Source organism: Emydura macquarii, unplaced genomic scaffold, assembly GCF_026122565.2.
Source record: "Emydura macquarii macquarii isolate MOO-44397 ecotype Brisbane River unplaced genomic scaffold, CSIRO-AGI_Emac_v2 contig_1253, whole genome shotgun sequence".
Classification (NCBI taxonomy): domain Eukaryota; kingdom Metazoa; phylum Chordata; order Testudines; family Chelidae; genus Emydura; species Emydura macquarii.
Genome location: NW_027131390.1, coordinates 13190272 through 13211233, shown reverse-complemented (window position 1 = coordinate 13211233; position 20962 = coordinate 13190272). Strand labels below are relative to the sequence as shown.

Below are 20962 nucleotides of genomic sequence, written 5' to 3'. Positions count from 1 at the left end.
TGGTGGTTTGGGGAAAAGTAGGAAAGAGTTTGTTATAAAATGAGATATTTGGAGTATGGAAAAAAAATTTGAAAAATTCTCAGCTACGTTTGCCCCTTCCATTATATTATAGCTATGGACACAATGGGGCAGTCTAACAAAATATTTAACTTAGCAACCAACTTTTCCTGGTATTACATACATGCTCATAAGAATAGTCATACTGAGTCAGACCAGTGGTCCATCTAGCCCAGTTTCCTGTCTTCCAACAGTGGCCAATTCCAGATGCTTCAGAGGGAAAGAACAGAATGGGGCAATTATCAAGCGATCCACCCCTGTTGTCTACTCTCAGCTTCTGGCAGTCAGATTGGCATGAGATTGCATCCCTGATCATTTTGGCTAACAGCCGTTGATGGACTTATTATTCATGAACTTATCTAATTCTTTTTAGAACCCAGTTATAATTTTGGCCTTCAAACTATCCCTGGCAACAAGTTCCACAGGTATTCAGAACTGCCAATCCTGAATATTCAAAAGCCCATGAGACGTGCTTAAAAACAAACCCTAAAGACTCAAAACCCCAGTATGCAAATGATTTTAAAAACAACTTCTATTTCATAATTTTAAGCCATTCTCTGCAACCATGAAGACTAGAAACTTACACTTAAAATAAGGTGAGAGCTTCATAATTACAAATTCCCAGTTTCTGGAGTCATAAGGAAAACACCAAATATTACATGATTCATGAAGTGACAAGATCCAGCAATGCTGCATACATAATTCTAAGGCAGTAGAATGTGGCCAGAAGAAACAGGTAAGCATTCCATTGGATGAACTGAAGAGGTGCAGGTCTTTCAGAGGTCCTGAACAAAACATTAACTTTTATTTTTATTACTACTATGGTTGTGTTATTTTAATTCATTATGGATTTCACCAAAAACAACCTGTTTGCTGCCAAAAAACCCAAAGTAATTGTGAAATATATGTTTAAATTTCCACCAGTTTTTCTCTTACTATGCATATACAGAGAAAAGCTTGAAAGTAATGGACAACACGGAGCTCTGGTCTACAGTACAAACTTTTGTCGGTATAACTATGTCACTCGGGTGCAGAAAATCCACACCACTGAGCGACATAGTTATACCAACCAAATTTCCAACATAGACAGCGCTATGTCAACAGGATGGCTTCTCTATCAACACAGCTACTGCCTCTCAGGGAAGTAGAGTAACCACACTGACAAGAGAAGCTCTCCAGTCAGCACAGGTAGCATCTTCACTAAGTGCTATAGCTGTGCCACAGCAGCGCTGTAAGTATAGGCAAGCCCTGAGTAACCAACCCCAATGAGTAAAAAATAAGAGTGCAGAGGCAAATGGAGGTGGGGCCTTGCCTGAAGACCACCCTCACTCGAGTGCTTGTGGGCTCTCAGGCTGAGTCTGTAGGTGAGATCTTTAAGGGTATCACTACAACTGTGCTGCTGTAGTGCCATAGTGTAGATGCTTCCTACATCAACAGAAGGGCTTTTTCCATTGATGTAGGTAATCCACCTCTCAGAGACAGTAGTCAGGTCGATGGAAGAATTCTTCTGTCAACCTAGCCACGGCAGCTACACAGGGAATTAGGCAGACCTAACTATGATACACAGGGCACAATAATTTCCACAGCCCCGAGCGACGTAGATCTGGCCAAGGCTATCTGCTTTGGAGCCAAAGGTGTAATTTCCAGCTTGAGCTGACAGACCCACTCTAGCTCTGGTTGAGCTAGTGAACTAAAAATAGAAATGTAGCCGTGGCAGTGCAAGGGGATAGCTGCTAAAGTAGGTACCTAGTGTCTCGGATGGGATCATACTTGGGACAGCTAGCCTATCTTATTGCCATGGCTATACATCTATCTTTAGTGCACTAGCTCAAATATGTGGATTTGAGCTGGAAATTACACCTCAAGTTCCAGTGTAGACATACCTTAAGACCAATTGCAAAGTGTAGAGAGAAATACCAAAAACTAAAACCCCAGGTGTTTAGGAAAAAGGGACTATTACAAAAAAAAGGTTTCTCTCAGGGAAGGAGTCAGGTCCCCATTCCATTGCACATTGTGCTTTTTTTCCCATCGTTGCAATTGTCTTGTTTGTAGGACAAGTTATTTATTTCAGTAGTGTGACGTAGACCATGACACTCAGAAAAGAGAAAGAAGAAACAACAAGAGGTTTTTTTCCTCTAAAAATTCAACTCAACCCTTTCCCACCCCTCTTTGGGAAACTGGCTTTTTGTTGTTTTTTTGGGAGGTGGCGGGGGGAAAGAAAGGAGGTATTATAAATTGAGCTTTTTCCATCTAATACACTTCTGAATGGTTTAATCCTCAAAAGAAACAGGCAGTAACTATCCTTCATACTCTAGAACAGGATTCCACAAGAGGCTGCCTACTGCAATGCATACTTCAATCTTAGATTCTGAGCCACTAAAGACCACTATAGCCCCCTTTAGTTCCTTTCCCTCCCCCACTGGCATTTAGCTCAAGGAAGGGTGGAATAACACTTCAAGAGATTGTTTATCTAGATCCAGAATCTCTTCAACCAGCACTGTCAGTAGAGTGGAGATCTGTATGGAGGGTGGGGAGAAAGAAGCCCTCTAAACCCACAAACCAGCTCCAATCTTCAACAGCTGTGGGTTCTGGCCAATTTTGTTGTTATACACAAGTTATCCTTTATCCTTGGAATTTTGTAATGGTAAGACCAGACCCGCAATTACTTAGGGGTGTGCTAAACTTTACTATATTCAGCAGTCCAATTAAAATCAATGGGGCTTTTAACAGCAGTAAAGTTAATCATGTGCATGTTAGACAGCGAGTTTTAGTTCATGGTTTCTTACTTTGGTATTTTACTGAAAAATTTTCTAACACCTTATATATCACTGCTATGTTAACACTAGCCATTAAAATGTGTAAGAAAGAATGTACCAGGTTGCCACAATAAAATGGCACATTTTATGGATGAAAAAATAAAGCCAAACTTATTTATAAAAGTCCATAAGAAATAATTATAAACTTATTTATAAAAGTCCTAGAAATAATATGTAGTTTGACAGGCCAACACAAATATAGGAGGCCTACTCCTACTCTTCTGGCCGCATCCTACCATTACAGGTGTAATGTATAATTACACATTATCAGATGATGCAGTGAGAGGACTCTTTTGTTGTTGCAAGGAGCAGATAGCTCTCAACTCCTACTGATGAGGGTTCTCGATACCAGCGAGGTGCAAAGTTAGGGCCTAATCCCAAGAACTCTCACCAAAGAAGTCCCTATTCACACATGTAGTCTCAGACCATCACTTACATACATATTTACTGGAACTGCCCTACTGCAGATGCTTTAAGTGAATGAATAAATACTAAATTATTAGTGTGTTTTTTTAAATAAAGGTCAATAAAGTATTTAAAGTCTCAAAATGAATTAGCTTGAGTGTGAACTGGACAGAAAAAAGGCCAGAACTTTTCTCCCTAAGGTACCAATTTACCACCTGGCACTGCCCTGTTAAGTGTGATGTGTTTTATACCAATAAGGTACATAATGCAAAACAAAAGGATGGCACTTGATATTGTATTGTCAATACTTACTGTGCTTAAACTTTTTTTTTTTTTTTTAATTAAATGTTCTCCATACTGTCAGCAGTTATGGGCATCAAAGATTTTGGTTCAATGCTACATAAAAACCACAAACATTTATGTCTGCTGCATGCATTGAAGCCGAAGTTTTCACTCTGGAGACTGAGAAGAAAAAATCTTTTAAAAACTAATTCAAAAGACATCTAACAAAAGTGTGCCTTTAAGCAGTCAGTTTTGTAGTTTTCCCCCCTCCCATATTAATATTCATTACATTTTCAAAGGCCAAAATAGTTTTTATAATTTTACTTGGTTATAGAATACACTTAACAACCAAAGGATGAAGAAGAATATTTCAGAAAGTTCAGAGGATGAAAAAAATATTTTTGCACCCAAAGACTACCACTTGCATTGCCAAAAGACACAGATAGATGCCCAATGAGCACGTTAAGAAAATAAAAGGAATGGGAGAGCAGTTCTACATTTACAAGGTGTAATCACAGGAACAAGATAATTTGAGTACATCATTCCAATTCTAAACCCCAGCTTTACCCACTGGTAATTTTATACATAGTTTAATGACCTCTAAGGTTAATAATATGGATATGTTGTATCTTACAGAGTTGCTATCTTTCTATTTGCCTATTTCTTTAAAGAGCTACATCAGCTGATTTACAGATCTGACCTAGATAATTGTTTAGATTTTTGAAAGGCAAGGGCCCTCAGTAATTATGCAGAGGATCGGTGGGATCCATTACTTATTGGATAGTTAGAGAGCCAAACTCCTCCCCCCTTTTTTTTAAATAAATCAAATGTGGAACAGTTGGGGGGGGGGTTTAAGTGCTACTTGAATTTTGAAGTGTCTTAGGATAGTTTCTGTGAAGAACTCTATATAAGCATATGGGGGTATCATTATTACTACTACTAGAATGCATTAATAGAATACACTATTTATTTTTACTCTAGTAACTTTAGATATATCCAGGCAAGAAAAATATTCTTAAAAGACTTTCCAAGGGAAAACAAGTGGAGTACACTCTAAGATGGAAACCTCAGAAATACTAGAAAATCTGGACTTTAAAACACATGATGTTGGCAAACATCTCTCTCTCTTTATAAATAAAAGCTTCTAATTTTATTTAACTGGAAGGCGAAATGGGATACAGTAAACAGAAGGTAGCTTTCCCTGTGTATTTAATCAGAGGGTAATGGTGTCTTTCAGACAAATGGTAAATTTTTCATATATAAGTCCTTTGGTATCAGAGTCATAATTCTAAAACCCTTTTACTCAACTGCCACACAAAATGGATAAAAGATCATCTCACAATCACCGTGGGGTTTGGGGCACAGGATGATTTTTTTCCAGCCATTTTGTAGGAAGCAAATCAAGAAAGGTGTGGGGCCTGCAGCTGCTGTGGGGGTGAGGCAGGGCTTTTTCTTAATTTATTCTTTCCCCTACACCTGGCACTGGCTCAGAACCAGGATAGGGAAAGTGCCATTCCAAAGTGCTGCAAAGTCAGTTCTAAGACCTCATTGAAGTATTGCTTCCTTTGCTCCAGAGCCCAACCCTTGATAAAAATTGCAGGTGTATAGAAAGGAGCTGCTCTAGAACTGAATGGAGAACATTAGAGGTAGCAGCCCCTGCAGCATCAAGAGACAGGCTCCATCCCATCCCAGCTCAGGCTCCCACTGGATCTTAGAGGCATAAGGATACAGTAGCTCTGAACCAGCAGGATGCAATCCATCAGGCAGCCTTTCATGGACCACCAGATGAGCAGCAATACCATAAAGCATGTCTTTTTTATCCTTCTTACTATTAAACTGATTTACTACTTTATAGTACAACAAATTTAATTATATAGGTTTAAGTAATATCACTTCCTATACAGCCATATCTCCCGTCAGGGAGAAAAATCATCAGCCTCTTCCAATAAGGGTTAACTTTATATACATGGTTCTAAAACGAAAGCTCCAACTCTGCAAGCAAGCAAGCAGATCAGGAAATTCAAACAAAAGCCTGTTCACTCAAAAGATTCACTGGAGGGAAGGAGCCAGCATGAAAAGTTACATGGTTCAAATCCACTATATTTATTAAGTACATTGGAGAAGGTATTATGGAAAAACTCCCCACCCTATTCACCTCCCAGAAGAAGAATGCTCTGGCAGTTCCCTTGCAAGAGTTTCCTTCCCATTTTTCTGCCAGTGAAGTAGATTTTGCCCCCTCCCCAATGGAAATAGTGAGGTTGGAGGTCCCAAATATCATAGATCTCATTAATCCACAAAAGGATCTTTACACTGGTTTGTGGAGCCTTGCACACACACCATCTATTAGATGTACAGATACCACAGTGATGGGCACATGTTAGAATCTCCTTAGATAAAAAGTCATGTTGCTAGGCACTCCCTTGCCAGCAGCTGCCTATGGAGCCCTTCATCAAAGGGCATCACAATGCAGAAATGGTTATAGGATGTTTTGCGCAGAATCTCCCCCTAATGTCCAGGCACAGAGAAGGAAGAAAACATGACACACAGAGTAGTGACTCAATGTCTGCTAGCACAAACACTGCAACATGGGAGCTTCTAATACAAAGGAATGTTTAAATCCAAACTAATTTTTTTTAAAAAAGGATTTTAAAAAATCCTTTTAAAAACATTAGGGCTAGTAGTTTTTAAAATAGACTATGTGAACCCCCCTAAACTACCTAGTAGTGTCATCTTCAAAACAATTATATTTTTGCAAAGTGGTATTTTATTGCAAATTACCTTTGAATTAATTATTCCACTTCTGAGAAAATTTTTAATATGAAAGTAAATATTTTATTTTTAAGTAAACAATGTTTCTGTACCATTATACTAACATTGTTATGTGACCACTAAGTTCACCACATTACTCCTTAAAACATATCTCCTCCCAAAATGTCCTAAATACAATTTTAAACAGAAGACAAAGTGGTTGAGGGATACAATTCCCATAATGCACATTTTTAAAGCTCCAGCCATACATGTTCTGAAGTACAAAAGACTTGTCCAGCTAATCTTGGTTAATAAATCAGACCATGGAAACCTTTTATCACTGTGACTGCCGTCAGCTGCATCTTTTCAAGCTCAGCATTGTCCTTTTCATGACGTGTTAATCAGTACCAGATACAAAGAGATAAATACAAAGCTGGTGTAATTGAATGCAACTTCATTAATGTCAAAGTATTAGCTTACACCAGGTCTGAATTTATCCTAATAATCTAAATATGGTATTATTAGTAAGGCACTAACCAATCTGGCAAAGAAACATCGGTTTCTGAAGGTTTGGGTCCTACTATGAGCTCTGTGCGGGCAGACCACTGTGCCCATACACTCGTTATAGAATCAAAACCTCCCTATTAGCATCTTTCTAGATTCTTCTGCTTAAAATCTATTCTTCACAAAAACAAAGATATGATCAGAATATTGAGAAAGCAGGGTTTAAATGACTGGTATAACGTGTTAAAATTCTCTGACAACTTTCTCTAACATTTTGCATACCAAGGACCTCAAATGCTTTCCAAACTACACCATGTAGGTTTAACTTTAGCAGTGGCTTTCAAGTATCCAAAATTGACTTGCACTTCTTCCCCTCCCAGTCACTCTTCACATTTTAAAAATGTAGACTGGACAATCCTACACAGGAAAATATCACATGGGTGATGCTACTACCGACACAGAGTACTTTTCTAGTAAGAGTAGTAACACTGGATTGATGTTATTGAGCCCAGTCAGACTTATGGCAGTCTTATTCTAGTCATGTGCTGGTGCTTCTATGGAAGAGATGTGTAGTAACATAGGCATGATACTAAGGAACTGAGAAGGAAAAATTGGCGGAGAAGGACACACAGAGAAGGTGATCAAAACACAACTGAACTGCTAAATTTTAGGATGGAGATTGTATTTCATTCTCTTTTGTCTATCAGCCAATTAGACTGGTAGCCAAAATAAACAAAGTGGCCTTTAAGCCTAAAATTTGTATTTCTCTCCATTTGAATGTGCGTGTAGGGGAAATGCACTCTAACACAGTAATTCAATTCCAGCACAGGATGCACAGAAGAATCACTTTATTCACCTTGGCGAGAGATCAAGCAGTAGCTGTTTAAATGGTTCACAACAATACTTAGAACAATAACAGAGAAAAAATACTATATTTAAATAAACTTTAGGAAGAACAGAGGTAGGCAAATTGCAATTTTCATTCATTCATTTAGAATTTTAGCCAGAACATCAAAGCTCACACTCTTGTTGAAAGCGTAATAGGAACTTTAACGACATGTTATCAGGATCTTAATTTTACATCTCATTCAAAAACATCTCAAAACAGAAGTGTGTCACCAACACAATTATGAGACACTGATTCAGCATTAATGTACAAGAAGAGTGCTACTAATTCAATCACCAAATTTGTCTGCAGCATCAAGCTTTTCCCTGGAAATGTGCCATCTTGAGTTTAACTAATATCTCAGATTGCCAAAATAATATTTCTACATTAGTCATTGCTTTTATATATTTATTACTGATAAAATAGTCAGAACTTCAACCAACATAAGCAGAATGCTTTAACACATAGCAATTGCTAAGTACACTAGCTGCCTGTCACTTTACATCTTCCTAAATACTTCTCAAAGGAAGAGAGGAGATAGTCTCTTTGTGAAGAAAACCTTCCATTTGCAAACCAACTACTCCACCCTCAAATAATAATCACCTACATACTACAGCAATGGAGGTATTAAAGTACCTCACCTGTACTCCATCCCAATAAAGACTCATCACGTATTTAACAGTCCTTTTCTCTCTTACTGGATTTTTATCAAATGGAGAAGACACTCATAACTTAACACAAATTCCATCAATTTCAAACACATCATGTGTCCTTATAGTAATTTCCCAGATATGCAAAACAATCACTTTGAGACTGGTACCCTTATACCCTTATGCACTGAACTTTATATTCCATTAGACTATGTCATTCAAATTACGTTAAAAATAAATCCTTTTACATGGAAAATTAAAATTGTCCCGTTAAAATAAATTTCTATAAAGCTATCCCTTCTAACAAGTAATAAGTAATTCTGTATGTATTCAAATACATAACCAGGAGCCAACCCGAGTTCAATGAGTAGAGTTTGTGCGCACAAGCTAGTTACACTTATTTTAAATTTTGCCAGATTTTTTCATACAGTAAATCACATATTTATTAAAATTCATGGTAATCGAAATATTTAATTTTTATTAGCATGTACCTATATGCTATCTAAAGAGGCTTTCACAATTCAGAGCATAAAACAGCTTCTTTTGTACGCACTGAACAAATTCTATTTTAGCATGAAGCATTTCCAGGAGCACAGTCAGTCCTGTTTTTAAGAATCTTAAAGTATTAACCAGAAGACACCTCCCTGTTTTACATGTAGCAATTTGCAGAGTCAATTTGACTACAACATTTCGTTCATATCGGGTAAAAGAAGACAAGAACTCAACAGAAGTTCATGCCAGCAAATGTTAACATATAAATAAGAAAAGAGAATTATTCAAACTCCAAGACTACAAACTCTGGTTGTTCATATGAAACGTGTTTCAATTTGCTTTAAAAAGTAGCAAAAGATATGATTTAATGTACCAGGAATGACACCACTGAATTGCCACTTTTCTTTGAAACACCTCAATTCAAAGACTGGAACTCACTTTTTGTTCCAAGTAACTTTTATTGGGATTAAGGATGGAAATAATCACATGTTCAGTAAGAAAGGAGTTATTTTTCATTCTTTTCCTTTCCCATGTGACAAACATCAAGATAAAACAAATGTGTATGTGCAATGAATCAACAAACAGAACATACTGTACCAACTGACACACAGATTGTGCATGTGTCATTCATGTCACTTGGCTGAAGTTCACTCTGCGCCTGCAAAGCTGCACTAGATCAAGCAGGACACTATTTACTAATTAAGGCAGTACTTGAAAGGCTTAATACAATGCCATAGTATCGGATTTTTTTTTAAAAAACAAACAATGTTGTAAATGCATTTTTCTCCCCCCAAAGGTCAGTGGCCATTAGAAAAGCTGTATTTTATCTGGAGTGTTTGTTTCCTTTGTTTTATTTTATAAAGAGAGCAACATAGGTTAAACAAAGTCCTTTGATGTATTTGTATAAAGAATAGGTGCTGAGTCAGTATTGTGACTTTTCTGTAATTTATTTCACCAGAAAAGCTGTGCTCAACTCAACCTTATTCATCTGATTTTCAGACAGATCCTGCTTAATTTTCTGGCTGGATTTATTGGGCTACAAGAAAATCAACTGAGCTACTCAAGGTCACAGAAAGACTCTGCTTAGTATTCATTTGGACTATTTTATTTCTCTCCTTAAATAAAGCATATATCTTTTTATGGACTCAGTTTTCAGAGGTTTTCCATCCCCCCTTAATGAAGGGTCTAAAAAAATCAAAAATAAATGCAACTTTACCATATAACAAATTACAAAGTGATTCCTAACACAATTAGTAGGGTATAACTTCAATTACCACAGTAATACGGCTTATTTCACTCAGTTACTTAGAATCTTACAAAAAACTTTGTTTCCAAATGTAGTTGTGGTTGCTAAGTAACAATCATCTATCCCATTCTTTACAAAACATAACCATGCAAAAACACAAGAAAATTAAGTCATAGGTCTTATACTAGCCACATAATAAGCATCTTATGTTTAATGTATTTCATCAGAACACAACAACTTAACACTAATTATTATTATTATTATCAATGTGTATTACCAGAGCACATAGGAGCCACATTAGTCAGGTCTTGGGGTTGGCAGGGCAGACCTTGCTATGGGAGAGATGGGCTCTTTGCCAAAGGTCAAAGATGGAGGAGAATGAAGCATAGCAAGAATCTAAAATCAAATCAATGAAAAAAAAGAGGAGAGGGCTGAAAGCCAATGAGAAGTCATCAGTGTCGATGGACTGAAAGCCATGGAAAGGCAAGGTGAGTGTGGGAAGGGGACATAGGGGATGATGGGCAATGATGAAAGAAACAGGTGGTGACTGGACAGGGGGAACTCAATAAGAGATATCAGAGAAAGAACAGACAGTGCTTGGTGAAAACCTATTAAAATAATGGCACTTTTGGTGAGTGGGAGCATCGCACCAGGGCTGCAGATCAAATGAAGAGGTGAAGACAAGGAAAGGTGCAGCTAAAGAATAAAACAGGTAATCAACACTGAAGTCTAAGTCACAGAGGATAAGCATGGAAAACTGTGAGATGAGGAAGAGAGAAAGCCAGAAACTGAAATTGGAAAGAAAGGCTGATCTCAGGATAAACACGCACACTCTCTCTCTCTCTCTCTATACTTGGCCACAAAGATGTCTTACTTTTCCCCCAACCATCTTTATTCACCAAGTACTCACTTGTGGAGTAGGCACCATACAAATAAAAGTCAGACATTACCCTGCACTGAATTGCTTACAATCTGAGGTCCCAAGCCTGCAAGCTTCCCATGCTTAACTTTACACACAAGTAGTCCCGTTCACATCAACTCAAAGTTAAGCATGTATACAAGCATTTACAATATTGGGGGTGTAAGCAGCAGAAGTAGTATGACAGCTGCCTACTTATATCAGTTAACTGGGGTGTTTCCCATCTTGTATCTTAAATTAGAGCTCTCATCCCAATCCAGAACTTCCTTATTTTAGGGGACGCCTTCCACATACACATGAAGGACTACCTGTCTGCATATGAATTTCAAATTTTTTCCTCCTAACTAAATTTCAGATTTAGCTTTTCTATTTCATATTTCTTTCCCTTCAAAGATGGTTACTGTAACTTTGCACTCTGTTTCATAAAGTTACTGATCATTCTCTTAAACAAATTTAACATGAACCCTAACTGCAGTCAACAGGCTTTTTTAGTAGGAAAACAAGCTACAGAATTCATATAATAAAAAGCAGGAAGCTGCGGGCTACCTTGTCAGCACTGAAGGAGATCTGTCATATGTTTAAAATATAAAAACAACCCTACATCTGATACCATTATATACTAAAATGTAATTGGCAGAAATTTAGGTTATTTGTTTCACAGCAAGTTAGGAGTAAGAATTATATTTTTTCAGTGGCAGCACACTAAGTCAGGTGCTAGATACTGCAAAATACATTGAAGAAGAAATTACAACGTACCAGGACGTGCCAGTGGTAAATCTAAATGATTTAAATAGCAGTAGTATGGATGAACAGGCTTTATGAATTTGTGGCACACTATAGAGACACACAAGCACTTTCTGCTTTGCATAAAATGCACTGAATGTTTCAACTTCAGAAATCACAGATGAACGAATGGAATAATGAGTTGGAACCAGTTATGCCAAACATAAACAAATGAGCCATGCTAATAAGTTAGGTAAGAAAGGGACTGATCTGCTTTCAAATTTTTTCCCACAGGCTGTGAATCAGCTTTTAATTTGAGCAACCAAGACAGACTTCACAAAGGGCTCAATCCTGCACAGGACAGGCATGGAGTGTTGCATGAATAAACAAAGTAAAAGTGAAGAGTGGGATTTAAATACTGACCAAAATGTCCCAGTCTATTAGCTTGATTTAAAAAAAAAAAATTCAGACAAAAGTGTAGCTTTGATAACAAAGGTCAAATTTAAAATCTGTCTGTGATCTCTAGATACAGAGATCAGTATGTCATGAATGTGTACAGACATATATGTATATATATAAATAGAGATCATGTTATAATTTAAGAGAAAGCTGAAATATTCATTGCAACTTTTTTTTTAAATTACAGCATACCTTTCAGCTTCTACTAATTAATCCTAATTAGGACATCATACATGAAGTTATGTACTAAAACTGCAACTGTCGAGTAGTTACTTAAACTGCAGTTTACTTTCCTGGTTAACAGAAAATTGTTCAGAACATGACATGCAGAAGGAAGGATGATTAACTGGCAAGAAACATGCACCTTCAGTTCATATCCCTCAATGTTCATGGGGTTTTTTTTCCCCTCAATATTCATCAACACTAGATGGAATTATGACTTCAGAATCCAGATCCCATGAACTACATTTTTTAAATATATGTTGTTACTCCAGTTAAGATTTTGGATAGTTTTCAAGTCCAAAATTAAGTTGGAGCCTCACGGATTCTTTTATAACTGACTAATGTAAATTGTATATGCCCCATATTACAATTTTCACTTCTAAAAGAGGGATTTGCTCCCAAATTTAGATTTGCAAAATTTCCATTTAATAAAAAGAGCTAAAGTGCGAATGACCATCCTCACCCACCACAGGTGCACTGCAGGGTGCTAACCTGCAGTTAACAATAAATCCCATTGGACAGTTATGCAATGATAGGAGATGCTTGTTACTGTGACTTCCCATCCTTTATAATGTAATCCAGCTATCACTAGCAACAGCTCTAGCCTGAGTGCTGCTGGACAATCTAATTCATGTTCTCTGATATGTGCCTAGGCTCCTTAGGTCATTTGCCACCTTTACGAGCCTGAATGATTTTAGGCCATCCCTGATCATCATCCAATCACTTAGCAATGATCAAATTTAGAATTAGGTTAATTAATGGAGGGCCAATCCTAGTCTCTTCTCCCATCTTCCACTAATCCCTAAAATAGGTTGCAATTTTTAAATTCTTATTGATAGAAAAACAGAGGAAGGAAATTTTACAATCTTTCTTCAAGAGGTCAGAGCTACAGAACTAATTTGCTATCCGTAGCCCTTTTCAGATCATATCTACTGGGCAAGAAACCTGAATCAAAGTACATTCTATTCCTCACCCCAAAATGCCCCCACTATGTCCTTCAGCGAGCAATATTTGAGAGACGCCACCACCTTTGGAGAGAACAGCTGTAGAAGTAATGTCATTCAAAGGAGAATTCATGTTTCTAATACAAGAAAATGGATGAAGTGAGAAATTAGGTAGATATATTAGTTATCACTCAGTTGTTTTCAAGTATGATAAATTAATGCAATTTTATTTCTTCTTTTGGAGCCACATTGTTTTCAGCTCACCCCCTCTATTTAGCTTTATCATCATGTCCCAATTTTATTCTCAAGCTCAAAAAAGCATTAAAACTCAATTGTTATTTAATTATACATTCATGCTGTAGAGAAAAGTTTAATGTATAAGTCTGCATTTGGACCTATTATCTTAGATCAACAATGTCTTCTTGACTTCAAGGAACATGCAAATTCATGAAAAACTGTCAGTGTTTTCCTTCCAAAGCAGCAGGCTGACCTACATTAAGAGCTATTTAGCCGGCTCAGTGTTCTAAAGTGCATTAACTACATGCCTCTGTGCAAATTTACGCAAATGCTCTCTGAATATTTTACATAATTTCTTATTTTATTTCATTCTCAGTAAAACTTCTTTCTTGAAATGCATTTACTTTTTTGAGAGACACTGATTCTGTCTTAAGTCCTTTTGGAAAAAGACATAACCTCTGCCAGACGTTGATCATGCAGAGAGAGTATGATGTGTTTTTGCTTTACATAAACATAAGATACAAGACAGTATGTAGCAATAAGTAAATGGCTATCTAAAGATATACAAACAGAGCAGCTAGATAATACTTAGTCCTGTCATAAGTGCAGGGGACTGGACTAGATGACCTCTCAAGGTCCCCTCCAGTTGTACAATTCTACGATTCCACTTTCTTCTCCTGTAGAATACACTTCAAAAATTTAGTGGATTTCTCCACCTATGACTACAATTAAAGGTTAAACAAAATTGTCACCTATGCTCAAAGTGAATGCAGAGTGTGGGGTATGTGACTGGCATATTTGAAGCCTCTTGGAAGTTCCTAACTAACAGGCTGGCAGTATATGCCACTCTCTTTAGTGGACATTGATTCTCCTGGGAAAGATTAGTGGGTTCTACTGACTCTGCTGCAGGTAGCTTACTACCCTGCAGAGATAAAAAGGAGGTGTAAATTGTTCTCTACATAAAACTACTTAACAGCACAGGCTGAGTAGTCCTTGAAAAGGAATCCAGGGACCCAAGTCTTGAGTTGGATTTTATGTTTCATTTTCAATTCCTCTGTGAATAAAGCCCAGCTGTGGGCTGGTCTATGCTGCGAATTTATATCAGTATAACTACATTTCTCAAGGGTGTGGATTTTTCACATCGCCAAGAGATGTAGCTAAACCAACCTAACCCTCAGTGTAGACAGCGCTAGATCAATGGAACAATCCTTCTGTTGACCTAGCTACTGCTTCTGGGGGAGATGGATTACCTGCACTGACAGAAGAATCACTCCCATCTGCATATAGGTAGGACCTATATTGAAGCGCTACAAGGGTTTAAGTGTAGACATACCCTGTATGTGGAGCAGGAATGGATGGAGCTTTGCTCACAAAGATGTTTAGTAGTTTTAAGGAGTAAAACTAAGACAGAGATAGAAAGACATCAGAATTAACACTACCCTGAAATGTATGGAGACAATTTACACCTCTTTCAGGGGCTCACTGTACAAAAGAAATTTGGGGCTGGGGGATCTGCTGTTTGGTTTTCCTCACATTCACAAGGCCTGGAAGCTCATTTTTAAATGCTCTTAAATTCTACAAAACTAATGGATGAATCTCCAACACACCACATAAAGCTTCCTATTCCTCACTGGTGATTGGATAAGTAGATTTGTCAAGTTCTCATTTAAAACATAAGGGTCATGCCCCAATGTTTTCTGGCTACTTGCCTTAGGTCGGGTGATTCAATCCTCCTATTTCCCTCCCACCAATGCCCTGAATTGAATTTCTCAGAGCCAGAACCTGTGACTGATAAGATGTGTCATTTAACCAGGAATACATTTTTTTCTTCTGATTTTTCCTTCTTCCCCTCTTGTATCTGAACTCTTACCCTTTCTTGGATACTCATGCCCTTTTTACCCCACTTCCTTGTCACTCCCTCACCTATCCTAGATGTGATATCAACATACAGAAAGTGTGACTAATGCTTTAGTGTCTAATATTAGTATGGCCACCAGTGAACCTAATTGGACAGCATACTGAATTGTTCTGAAAACGTGCTGGATTGGTATTGCAGGTGCAGAGCAGCCTGAATTGAAGCCTGTCTACCAAAATATTAGAAACCAAACCAATCAGAAAACGTTTGTCAGTAACAGAGATATCTTTTTTTTAAAGTTTTTCTCATATCAGTGGGAACAGTCAGTAGAAACACGTATCACTTTTGCTTCTAAAAATATAGGGCAAAGTCACCAAAGTTCCTGAACTAGGGCTGGCTGGTTTCTTTGTTCACCAGCTTGGCTGACATTCTATGTGCACAGTTTTCTGTTACAGGAGTAGTTGGGTGTTCCATGAGAAACACCAAGCAAAAATACAAGGCATGCATGTAGCTAGCTATAAGAAGCAAATAGAAATCCTAAAAAAAAAATCCAGATTAATCTTAGTTTATAGATCGCACCGTATAAAAACAAAACAGTCTTTTATGTTTGCAAGCACAGTATGAAAGATAAATCTAGTAGGCCCTAAAAATGCTAACACATTGCAGGAAAACCAAAACCCAGTTTATAAAATAAATGGAATTTCTTCACTGTCTTTAATAAGGCAGCAGGAAAAATAATCCATTTGACATTTTGACTTGGTAAGGGTTTCTGGTATTTTTCAAGATGGCCTAAACTTGGCGGAATTGAAGTCCCTGACAATTTTTGTTCCTTAAATGAATAACCCATCAAAACCCGCCTTTATATATTAGGATAGAAGCCATGTTCTGTTCAGTGTCTTACAATGATAACACTTCCACAACGAACGTTTTTTTAAAGTAACATGGCAAAGAGCAGGTGCTCAGTCTGCATCTGTTTAAAAGGAGATGAGCAAAATATAGTCTGTTTTATTAAACTGAAATCTCCCAGATTAATAAACACTGACATTAAAAAGACAGCAAAACTCATATGAATGTTTTCTAGGGACTCAATCATCATAAGAAGTAAAATAATGTAAGATTTCTAGTAATAAATTAGATTTTATGTAGTTCTATATATCCCTAAAATCACATTCACAATCACAAGGGCAAGGAATTCAGATGGCTCTGGTCTACACCAGGGTGCCACAGCTGGAAATGGGAGAATTAGAAGCGAGTGAACCTTAGGGTGGGGTCAAAGTGACACAGCTCCCTGGCGGACTCAAGCCCGATTCCAGGGGTGGTCTGTCAGTCACTAAGACGTGTGGGGTCCTTCGTTTTACGGGTTCGTTTCCGTGTTGCAAAGTATTACCGGGGGTGGGCGAGTCTTGAGCCGTCACCGACAACGTGTTAAGCAATGATGCTGCCCTTGCCCTAGCAGCAGGGAAATCAGCGTCCCTCCCCCTCCCCCCGAGCCTTTCCCGCGGAGGTGGGGGTGGGGAGTGTCCCTCTCCCCCCCCCGGGCATGCCCCGTTGAGGTGAGTGGGGGATCAGAGTAAAGCCCCCCCGGCGTGCCCCGCTGAGGGGGGAGCAGTAACGCCCCCACCCCGAGGGGGGGTGACCCTGCCCGCCCCAGGCACTGCCCCGTTGGGGGGAGGGCGAGTAGTGTCCCGCCCCCGCCTGCCTCCTCCGCTGCCCAGGCCCACCCGCCAGCCCGCTCCCGCCGTGAAACTTACCACACGGACTCGCCTCCCCCGCGCCGCCGCCGCCGGCCCGCACGCCGCTCGGCTGTCGGTCCAGGAGGAAGAGCAGAGCCGCGAGAAGATGGCGGCTCGCAATGCCCGCCGACCCCTGCTCGCGGGCGGGAACGGCATACCTGAGCCCGTTGGCGTGCGGCGACATCTAGCGGCGGCGGCGGGAAGCGCGGCACGAGCGGCCGCGCGGGTCACTAGCGAGAGGCGGCTCCTGGCCTCGCCAGGTCGGTTCCTAGCCTAGCCCCGTCGAGAGCAGCGGGCCAGTGCACAGCTCCGGAAGTGGCGTGGGGGCTCGTGCCTGGTGGGGAGGCTGGGAGCGGCTTGTCTGCTCTGCCCTTTCCTGCCTGGGCCCTGGGCCAAGCCCCTGTGCCTCAGCATCCCCCTGGGAGCACAGCTGATGAACTCACAGCCCACCTAGCCCCCCGCAGGCCTGTGGCTGAACTCTGCTCCTGGCCTCCATCTAGCGCCTCCCACCTCATGGGCCTCCCCACTGTTGGCACAAGAGCCTTCTCCTCTGCAGCCCCTGCCATTGGGATGGGAACAGGCTCTCGCCCCAGCTCCTGTTTCCAAATCTCACCTGAAAACCTCTCTGGCCTCACTTTCTCTCTCCCCACGCTTCTAGTTTTTTAAATTACAGCGGTTGCATCCTCTTCTTTCATTATGTAAAGCCTATGGGGATACAGGCGGCACACAAAATACCCTCCCAAATGAAGCTGAATTATACAGTACAGTATTAGGCTCTGTCTGATCCTCCAAACTGTTACTAATGTGTCTTCCTCATTCCCATGAACGCTACATGAGTAATGGTTTGGGTATAGGGGCCTTAGTTACCCTTTTTTTTTTTTATAGATTGATGTCTCTGATATCCTCAAATGAAAGGGGCTATAATAGTCCAAAGTGTTATATTATATATTAATTAATTAAGTATTGAATTCATATACCTGTCTTAACTTGCCACATAAGGTTCTACAAAAGTCGGTGGGCTAGTAGAAGATAGCCTTTAATAAAAAAGTCAGATAAAATTACTCTGGAAACACTTCTTAAGTGGTCACTGAAAACATGAGGTTGCCTGTTGGAAGTGGTTCTTAGTGCAGTTTGACTGTATTACCACCAATTTTCCTTAACTCTAATACAAGATTCCATCATTATAATAGGCAAAGATGGTAGCACCATCTATTATTAAGGTTGCCTGACACTCCTATTATAAGACCCTGTTTTCAGTTGCTTGTAACTATTCCAAGTTTTAACTGAAATTTTTACATCTGGGTGTATGTCTGTATCAGAATTGTTCTGGAAAGTTTCAGCCAAAACCATGTAAGCATTTCCTGAGAATTAGGCTATGGAAAATGCATTAGTTTGCCATGTTAAAAAATTCTGACAAACATTTGTTTTAGAAGCTCGAGGCCCTTATCCTTTGATATGGAGACTTGAAATTTGGCAAGGGAGTTGGCTTTGTGTGGAGGATGTGGCTTTTGCTATCCCAGTGAAAATTCACCCAAATTTGATCAAGTTATAAACCTCTGAAAAGCTTAGTTTGTAAATGCTCAGTAGAGACCTGTTGGAGCTTTGCAGCTAAATTCTCTAAAGATTCTGGCTGGGCAAGCAGATTAGGACCAGGATCTGGAGGATGTCAATAGGACTACTCACGTGTAAAATTATACACATGCGTAAGTATTTCAGACTCAGGGCCTTAGACTGAAATCTCTTTAGCATGGAAACTGTCTCTCATTATGGTTATGTCTATATTTGAGATGGGATATCTGATTGTAGTAGTAGACCATGTTTAAAACTATTTAATGTTGCACTGTAACAGGGTTTTGTTAACACTTTTGATTCTTTGGGCCCATATATTTCATCTAAATTAATACAACAAATTACACCTTAATAGCAATGATGATTCCTAGAACTTATATTTGAATTTACTGCATTACACTTTATGTTAATATGAAAAGATGCTTCTTTTCCTGTTCAGAATTAGGTACAATATATATGGCTGCTTTCAATAACTGGGGATGAACTTCCATATGACCCACTGGTTATTTTGTTGGGACTTCAGATCAAAAGAGAGAATGGCCTGAAAACTGCAAAATTAGTCTCACATTTACTAGTTGCAGGCCCAAAGGTGAAATCACAGCCAATGGGAAACAAAAAGATTTTCCGGATTAGAAAAACAAAGATTCAAAAGAGTCTGAGATATGTTACAAATTGAAAAATTAACAGATAAGAAATAACTACAGGCAGTTCCATTTAGTATGTTTACTTTCCTATGATTTTATTGAAGAAAACAAGCCAAGAAATGTTATTCCTTTGCACTTCTATACACATGTTGATAATCTGCTACCTCCTGGAAATATTCCCCTGAAATATCAAATATTTTCTAAAAATGTTGTCATCTTGATTGTAGTTATTTGTTCAAAATGTGAAGTTCTTATCCTACAAAGACTTAGTGCACATGAGTAGTCCACTAAAGTTGCAATCTGCCCATTCCTCTTTTTACTGTATTACCTGTATGCTGCTGCTTCTGTAAAAATAAATAAAATAATTTTATTCCTTTTTTATAATGGCAACATTAGGCCTGATCCTCATTTGGTCCTTAATGAGAACAGTTAATTCCTCTACCCTCTTTGGGTCGAATCCTGTAGGGTGCTCAGTACCTCCCTCAATTTGAATACTTCTGAGCCACATGTATAAAAGAATCACAGGAAATGGAATAATTTCTGAACAAGAAAACCATTTAGTACTCAAAATACAGGGCAGTGTTCTGGTAAATTCTAAAAACAGTTTAAATGTTTTAAAGTTTGTTGTGTGCTCTCTGCTTCAAACTGAGATGGCCCCGGGAAGTGGTACAGGAGGAATGATTATAGGACTACATTATTATAGGGTTTACATACGCACAAAACTGAGTGAAGTATGGTCAGAAATGGAGCTCTTAATTAATTAGTCTTCCTTCTCATGCACACAAAACCTTTGTTCTTTTAAAGATATATTTTGTATTTCCCTAAAATAAACAAATTAATAAAAACTGAAAAGACTGAAGTGTCTTATTCCAAGTAGTGTTTAGACTCATAGACTTTAAGGCCAGAAGGGACCATCATTATCATCTAGTCCAGTGATACTCAGACCTCAATGGTTCAGGAGCCAAATTAGTGATCAACATTACCCAAAAAAGCCACAAAAGTATGAATGTATTGTTTCACTTACTATAGTACTATATATTCATATTTGAACAGTATGACAGGGGAAATATTTTGTGTGTGTGTGTATATATATCTATATAATTCTCATAGCAAAATGACTGACCAAGTATTTTATCAAATACAATTGGTTAATAACATAGAAAAGCATCCTGATTGGTTAATAATTAAATCACACAGTGATATTTTAATATCATGTGCTGCAAAGCACTCTCAAGCCTTAGTTTGAGTATCACTGATGTAGTCTGTCCTCCTGCACAGTATAGGCCACAGAACCTCATCCCTCCCACTTCTGTAATAGACCCATAACTTCTGGCTGAGTTACTGAAGTCCTCAAATCATGATTTAAAGATTTCCAATTATAGAGAATCCACAATTTACTGTAGTTTAAACCTGCAAGTGACCATACCCCATACTGCAGAGGAAGGCAAAAAAAAAACAAACCCAGGGTCTCTACCAATCTGACCCACTAGAAAATTCCTTCCCAACCCCAAATATGGTGGTCAGTTGAACCCTGAGCATTATGGGTTTATCTGAACCAACTGGGAATATAA

General features: G+C 38.7%; 1 protein-coding gene across 2 annotated transcripts in view; it reads right to left on the bottom strand.

The window, feature by feature from the left end:
* Window positions 1–17397, bottom strand: part of XIAP (X-linked inhibitor of apoptosis) — a 34666-nt gene extending 17269 nt beyond the window's left edge. The window contains exon 1 of one of the 2 annotated variants that reach the window (XM_067548190.1): window positions 17337–17397. In XM_067548190.1, the coding sequence (XP_067404291.1) occupies window positions 17337–17362 (26 nt within the window). In that variant the 5' untranslated portion in view covers window positions 17363–17397. Of the gene's footprint in view, window positions 1–17196; window positions 17250–17336 lie in introns of those variants that run through there. The other variant, XM_067548191.1, reaches the window with a different exon arrangement.
* Window positions 17398–20962: the final 3565 nt, after the last annotated feature.